Genomic DNA, 8429 nt, shown 5'->3' with positions numbered 1-8429 from the left:
GACTGCAAAACTGATACTTTTCTCCTAAACTGAGCCATTAGGTATTTATGTGTCTGACCTTTTAATCCTAAGCATGTAAGAGATTAGTCTCATCACAAACTCTTATGGGTGGGAAGAAGCTAATGCTATCATACACCAAGGTTCAGATATGGATATACTGCTACTACATGAAAGGTGTCCTCCATGGAAACCAGACATTTCTGCTCTGATAAATTCCACCACTTAAAAAAACCCTAAACCTCAATAAAAATAAACATCCCTACCTTCCCACTTTGTTTCAATGGCTTGTATGTAGTATCAAAGTGCTCTATGCCATAAAGCTATCTTTGCCCTTCACTAGAGATATTTTACTTACAGATTATCAACAGGAATTTAGGTTAATTTAATATAAACAATAAAATATGGAATAACATTGATTTTTGACAGTATCATTTACAACAGAACTACTCTATTTTACAAATAACAACATTTTCCACATGTACAGTATTTTTTTCAGTAAAAATGAATTTGGGTTTAACAATGTGTCAGTTTTTTAAAAGAAAACAGCTATCAATTTCTTCCCTATAATAGCATTAGAGGCATTTGCAAGTATCCAAATAAATTCTTTACAATCCATTACACAATTCAATCTCAATTATGAATATATATATTTTATATCGATAATATTAAACTTTGAAAGCATTAAGTTCTAGTTAATAATGTTATATTGAGAAATGAGCCTCCTTACTTGTTACCAATGTTTTCTGATTTTTTTTTTAATACATTACTCTCTTTTATACAAACCAAGAGGAATAGTATCTTTTGAATTTGTTCAAACAGGAACAATAGGGGGTTTTTTAAAAAGTTTATTTAAAATAGCTTTGACAATTTTTTAATTGTCAAATTAATTAAAAAATTTTAATTGTCAAATAAAATAAAAATCCTAGCATATCTGTTAATCAGCTAGCTGTCTAGAAATAAAATCTATATGACCCAAAAAACATTTTTGCAAAGCGTATATACATACTTGATGTGATACAAAAACCAGCACACAGTAGAGGAAGTAAGAAAGAAATGTGTTTAGAAATGATCTTTTGTTTGTTTGTTTTTAATACTGTTAACAAAGGTGCAGAACTTAGTCTAACAATGTTTCAGATTCCTTCAGGGACTCATTTCCTTAAGTTCCCCCCATCTCTCTATATATACCACTAAAAAAGACTGATGCAAACATTTTTGTGTTGTTTAGTTTTAATTCATGTAAACATGTGTTGCATTCTTGAAACACTCTTTAAACATCTTGAAGGGGAAACAAGTAGGAAAAAAAAAAGGGAAGAAAAAGGATCTTCAAACAAACAGGAATAATCCTAAAGTTGACAGGAAATCAAATGAGTTAAACTGTAATTTTGGTATCAGTCACACAATACTGACTCTGTGATCCTGGATGCTCAGCTCTAAACACCCAGTTATTAAAGGTAGGCATGTTGTAGTTTTTCCGTTTAAGTTCCAACAAACAGTTCACCATCTCCCCAAAGAGGAGGGAGAGAGAGGTGGCTTGCTTCCCGCCCCCCATTTCTTTTTTTTTTTTTAAACCTTTTTCAATATTATGGATTGTTCTATAAGTCTACAGGAGCAGGAGGGCTCTGGGAGGTGTCAGTTCACCCCTTGTGTGTACATGTTCTGCAACACAGTTGCTGAAGCACTTTCCTCTGGCACAGATTGTTCTTTTTCACCAGCATACAGAATCCTCCCTCGGCCCAGGACTCTTCCGTGGCTTCCAGAGGGCAACAATAAGGAAGGAGATAAGTTGAAGATTTGGAGAGCATGTTGTGTACAATGGAGGAAGGTTTAATTGGTCAGACAGGCAGATTTGGTTGAAGAGATCATTCAGAAGTAGGAAATTTGGTCCATCAAAAGGAATTTCAGTCAACAGCATTTTTTTTTCAGGCAGAAATATTGTGTGGTCCGACAGGGAATGATTGGCATCCATTTGTGAAAAGGAAAAATAGATTAGAAAGAGAATAATTAGAAAACAGTGATATTTACAGCAAAGGAGGGTTCCCCCCCCAGTTTTTATGAAGCAAAAGAATAAAACGGTCAAATCACAGAAAAAGAATAAAACATTCTCAACAGAAATGCAAATCCTATAGATTGAGTAACCAGTGCTTGATTGTCAGGCAGTGAAATGAGACCCTCCACACCTGGTAACTTACAGGGGGGGAAAAAAAAACCAAAACCAACTTTATATTCCTTGGCTACCCTAGACTGTGGAGAGCATGTAGTGGGATCCAGTATGGTGCACTGCAATTGCCTTACAGCCCACATACCAATGATCCCTTCCCACGGCAATTGAACAGGGAAGAGTGGGGGAAACAGCAGTGAGATGGAACATTCTTGGTCTTGGGCAACTACACATGTGTCCAAAGTAAGCATGCAGGCCCATGAGTTGAGAAATAATGCTAGGTCACACAATTCTGGTATAACCTCTCTGACTTGGATACTGCAATAAAAGTGTTCAGTGCACAGGACCTCCTCAATTCTGTTCAAGACTAAGTAGTTTTGTAAGATATCAATACATCGTATTTCTATGCATTTTGCTCTAATGCCACTATCTGAATTCATATTCATCAACAGTATTTACACTGGGGGAAGAGCATTTGTTTGCATGTGGCAAAAAAAAAGCACTATATAGAATGTCAAAGATAAAGGTGGAAATTTCAGGCATACAAACTTCCTTCACCTGAACTCTTTCTGCTATACGTAGACTAAGAAAGTAACTTCCAACCTCAGTGATATTTCTTTCTGCAAACTCTCTGGAGTCACTTGAGATTGTATGTTGTACTGGTTTTGGCTGGGATAGAATTAATTCTCTTCATAGTAGCTTGTATGGAGCTATGTTTTGGATTTGTGAACCAAACCAGTGTTGATGATAACATAGGGATGTTTTAACTATTGCTGAACAGTGCTTACACAGCATTGGGGCCTTCTGTTTCTCACTCTGTCCCCCCCCAGCAAGTAGGCTGGGGGTGCACAAGAAGTTGGGAGGGGACACAGCTGGGACAGCTGACCCCAACTGACCAAAGGGATATTCCATACCATACGACATCATGCTCAGCAATAAAAAGCTGGGGGGAAGAAGGAAGGGAGGGACATTTGGAGTTATGGCATTTGTCTTCCCAAGTAACTGTTACGCATAATGAAACCCTGTTTTCCTGGAGATGGCTAAACACCTGCCTGCCGATGGCAAATAGTGAATGAATGCCTTATTTTTGCATTGCTTGTGTGTGCAGCTTTGCTTTACCTATTAAACTGTCTTTATCTCAACCCACAAGTTTTCTTACTTTTACTCTTCCAATTCTCTCCCCCATCCCATTTGTGGAGAGAGTGAATGAGCAGCTGTGTGGTGCTTAGCTGCCTACTGGGGTTAAACCATAAATCTGTCCTCATTTGTACATGTGTTATCCTAGCATATTAAATACCAAACTGATATGTCAAATGTCAGATGTTTGCACTGCAGTATTGAACTGCAATATATTACTGAGACTGTGGTTGCCCAAAAGCTCACAACATTAAATTTGCTTTTCATTTGTCCATCTATATCTGACTTTCTCTGGACTAGTTCTAGATTACAGTGACACTTTTTCTAATGTGCTGTTATGAAAAGGTCTCATGACTGGTTTACTTCTGTACCTGTAACGTGACTTTACACTGGACAGGATACTTTTCAGAGTTTGAAGACTTAAAAACCATCAGCTGTAAAGGTCCACAGAAACAAGACTCAGCCCTGCCTTTTTTTTTTTAAAAAAAAAAAAAAAAAAAAAACCTCATTAAATCCAGATGGAGCGAGCTGGACCCACGAGTCAATGTTAGCTTTTACTACTTTTAATGTTGGATATTTTTCACACTTTTTAACACCAGGCTTTGTTCTGGTATGATTTTCCTGTTGGACTGTACTAGTTGGACTGCATCAACAACTAATTCACATAGCAACACTTTTAGGGAAGCATAACATTATCTAAGTGTTTTTAGAACTGTGACGTTTGAAAGGAATGAATAGTAGTGAAAAACTAAGCCAATCCTTTCCAGTAAGAATGATATCTTGCTTGCCTCAGAGAACTCGAAGAAAGTTCAAGTCTCTATCACAAATTGAGTGCTTCTTATTCAAAATCCTTTTTTTCTCTTGCTACCCTTTCACATAATTCAAGCAATAGTACAGATACTTAAAATAATTTTTACTTATCAGCATTTTCACAGTTTAAAATGGCAAAATAGATAAATGTGATTCTATTGACAGTACACTAGGGTCTTCATATAAAAATTCTTTTGAAAGCAATGACCTTTAAAAACAGATAATGAAGGAAAAGTAGGTTGTTGGGAGGGGGAATTATTTTTTGAAAATTCAGGTAAAGTGTGACTAATCCTATTAATACACACTAATGTAGTTTTCTCCTTTTCATAAGCCTTAAAACATTAAGGAATAATGTTGTCCTCAGATCAAGAATATAACGACAGAAAGACTGAACCAACCCAATACATATAAAAGAAGCAGCTGGAAGTGATAAAATGGATCTTTTCAGAGAATTGCACTCACCATCCTTGCAGATTGTTCCCACTACGCAGACACCAGTGTCTAGGTTAAAGCCACTTGGACAGCTCGTACAATTTCTGTCTCCTTGACCGCTGCAATCCAAACAGCTGGCATCACACCTGAAAGACAGCAGCAGAGGCTGGCCTTATGGCCACTCACCAAATGCAAGAGTTCCAAGATACCTCTTGCTTACTGCAAAGGACCTGTTTGCTGTTTCCAACTGTATCAGCTGTTATAATAAATCATAACCACCACAACCTACTCCTGCAACCCAGTCCTGCTTCTTTCTTCCAACCACTCTTTATTCACACTTTTTTTTATTAAATAGATGCATTACTTTAGCATTTTGGAATTATACAGAAGTAATCAACAAAGATATGAAATGGACTGTGTATCCATGCAAGGGATGAGCTCAAAGCCACAGGATGGAAAAGACTGGCCTGCTACCCAGTCCTTTCATCACCCTTCTGGCTGCATCATACTCTGTGTATTGATTGGGTTTTTTGTGGAAAAATCTAACAAATTGTGATTCTCTTCCTGCCCTGAACTCAGTGCAAGCCAATAATAAATGATTCTAAAGGGCCTGTAGTATTTAAGGAAAAAACAAAATAGAAAAAAAAAAGTCCCTTCCTTGTATAGCACAACCTTGTCCAAGACTTATCCACCCATTTGTACACTGAGTCAGATGAGCTATTCTGGACACCAGCCTGTTATATTTGTGTCATGTTTGTGTCTGTGCAGCTGAACAGCTGAAATGGTCCTTATGAATAGCAATTAACTTGCAGTTAAAAATCTGAGTTTGACTTTTTTGGTTTGTTATTGAGAAACACAGCTCCCCTGCTAGATCTGTAAATTCTACATTCCTATGCATATCTACTCAGATTCTCACTACAAGCTTTTTAAAGTGAAGGATGCACATATATGCACAAGAAAAAAACCACTTTTTAAAGACCTGCATGAATATAATTGACATTAAAGTAAATAAATACCCTTTTCCTTCATTTGCTCAGTATGCAATATATTTTTCCTATTTTTTAATGTCAGCAGTTTTATGTTCTCATAACTATTATTTATCTTTTCATACACAATAACAACTAATATGCTGCCAAACATTAGAGACATATATTAGCCACTGAAGAACTGATCATACCTTTTGCAGGTTTTGTATCTACTTTCAGTAGAGTGATCAAGGTAATAACCACTACTACAGGATTGCACACATCTTCCATCTTCCATAAAATAACCCTGTGTGCAGTTTATACAAGCATCTACTCCAGCACCTTAAACCAGAGAGAAAATACACTGCATTACTGGCTAGCTCCTACTATTGTCTAACAGACACCATCTCTAACTGTAACAAAACCTTATCATAATTTTAGAGGCCATGTTCTACTTACCTTAACTCCTTTCTGCCGCTATGTATTGCAAACAGTAATATCAAGCAATAAAGATACATGGTTAGAATAAACTACATAATTTCAGAATATTTTTTTCTGAAAGATTAGGATATTGGTAGTTCTAAAGCTGTCACAAAAACTATCAATCATTCCTTTTTTCCAGAAAGAAAGTGGAGGGCATGATTGGAAATTAGAATGAGATCCATTAAAAGCAAAGAAATGAGTGTATGTGCACTTTCAACTAGAAAATGCAGATTTTCATATTAGCTGAAAGTGTGCCATACTTAAAATATATTAAAGAACTACCAAGAGAATAAAGATTTTACATGCCAGGAATCATGCTGTACTGAAACTATGTATAGTAAAATAAGATCAGAGGTAAAAATATAGGGGAAAGAAAAAATGCAAATAAATATCAGGGAGGTACCTGCACACGTTGCACAGGAATGGTGACACGGTGCACATTCCCTACCATTATGATACTTTCCTTCTTCACAGTGGATAGCACATTTGGTGCCATGCAAACTATTGTAAAAAGGAAAAAAAGCACAGTGCTTCAGCTCTGAGCAGATAACAGCAACAGAACACAAGAAGCTCATTCACAAATCAGTAGTTCTCTTTTAATAAAAGAACAACTCAAATATTAGGGTTCACCAGCTTCTTTCATTGGTCATATTTTATAAATTTAGACACGGTAATCACTTCAGGTGGGAATGAAATGCAGTTTTGTCTATGGTGAAATACAACAGCTGTTCACAAAGTCATAGTAAATACTACCAAGTAGTAGAGGACAGAAAAAAAATAAACAATGCCAAATAACACTGAAAAATCAGGCATGTAAAACACAATTGCCCATGAGAAATTTGGCACAGGGACAGCACCACTGCATTAAAAAAAAAATGCTAAAGGACTTGTTAACAAGATCTCATGCTTGCTTTTCTTGAAAGACCAGCAGCATCTCCTGATACCATGCTACAGCACAGGCTAAGAATAGATTCACAATGAAGGTAATCACCTCTTTCTGCAATAGCAGTTTTCTTTCAAATGTCGTAACTGAATACCAGTTCTGCATAGGTTGAGAGATTTGTCAAGATTACAGCTAGAGGTAGAGCTACAGGTAGAGGTGCCTGCAGGCACTTTTGAGTGATAGTACAAAATAGTGAGTAACAGAAAAAAGGATAGCATAGTCACATTTCCATGCTTCTCTCTAAGTAGCTTTCATGTTATAAGGTGCCTAGAGCAGGGGGGGTTCTTCAGCTAGGACTTCTCTGACATGTTTGCCATCTTCTGTGGAATCTCAGCTTTCATCCAGTTTAGCCAATATCTCTAAAAATGCCCTGTAGCTCTAGGGAGTACCACCCAAAGCAGGTGTTAATCTTCTTTTACAGACTAGATCCAATAAAAGTTGTGTGTGCTCAGCACTACTGGAAATTTTCAGGAGTGCATATGATCCCAGTTTGGAAAGAAAAATAGTTTAAATTAGTAATTCAACAAAAGCAGCGAAACCTGCTTTATTATTTTTCCTCAGCCACACATCTCAAAGTACTTTACAAGGCAGGTAGAATTATCATGTTTTTACAGATAGAAAAAAATAATGATTTGCCCAAGTTTAGTTAATCGGCTAATAACAGGATCAGAACTCAAATCCAGATCTCCCAAGTCCCATCCAGTGCCCTGCCCATAGATAACTCTGCCAAAAAAGTACAGCAGGTGTTGAACAACTGAGGAATATGAAATGCATGTCCTGGAAGGGTCCATTTATTTGTCACACCCACACAGTATTCTTTATAAAGATTACCAAAAACAGTCTCAGCTTGCTAATATTGCCCAAGAAAACATGAAATTTGGGTTCTTCTCAGGTGGTGGTTTTTTTTTTTTTCCTTCAGTTGCTCTTTCTCTTCTCATGCAGAATAGGCTTGTCTCCTTTCTTCAATGTTGGTACAAGCTAATGTTTGTGTTAATTGACAGGGAAGTACATAATCTCATTTCCTGACAAATAAAGAAAATGTGGGCATAGCTTTATAGCTTTCTTTTTTTCAGAGACCATGTCTTATGATATATATGTTGCCTATTGTACTTTATTTTATTGTACTTTACTATTGCTACTTTACTAATCTGATTTCTCAGATACACAGAATGCCACACTGAGTCTGTTAAAATTCTCTAAAATCTTAATATGGAGTGCAAATTTAATTCCATTTTTAGAAGGAAGTAGATACTCCTATTTCACAGAGAGTGTAAATAGACTGATGTTCTGATTTGATTCCATGCTTTCCTTCCCATTAGATCATACTTCCTCTTTAAAGGGTCACTTTTAAAAATAGATATATTTGTAATAAGAATTGTGCAAGCACTTAAAATCTAAATGCAAGGTAAATACAGAGAAATGAAAATTCCTTTATAAAATGTAAAGAAATCTAGCTATCGATGTTGTGGAAACAACATTCAGCTTTTACTAACTGAAAGAT

At 36.4% G+C, this 8429-nt stretch overlaps 1 protein-coding gene across 1 annotated transcript in view; it reads right to left on the bottom strand.

Annotated features, from left to right (window-relative positions):
* Positions 1-1634: 1634 nt before the first annotated feature.
* LOC104036601 (proprotein convertase subtilisin/kexin type 5) overlaps positions 1635-8429 on the bottom strand; it is a 252794-nt gene continuing 245999 nt past the window's right edge. The window contains exons 18-21 of the mRNA XM_075725548.1: positions 6389-6486; positions 5715-5844; positions 4568-4683; positions 1635-1750 (exon numbers count right to left, since the gene is read on the bottom strand). Of these exons, the coding sequence (XP_075581663.1) occupies positions 1635-1750; positions 4568-4683; positions 5715-5844; positions 6389-6486 (460 nt within the window). The remainder of the gene's footprint in view (positions 1751-4567; positions 4684-5714; positions 5845-6388; positions 6487-8429) is intronic.

This window comes from Pelecanus crispus, chromosome W (genome assembly GCF_030463565.1).
Source record: "Pelecanus crispus isolate bPelCri1 chromosome W, bPelCri1.pri, whole genome shotgun sequence".
NCBI lineage: Eukaryota > Metazoa > Chordata > Aves > Pelecaniformes > Pelecanidae > Pelecanus > Pelecanus crispus.
Note: the sequence above shows the minus strand (reverse complement) of the source record. Positions and strands in the feature narration are given on the sequence as shown.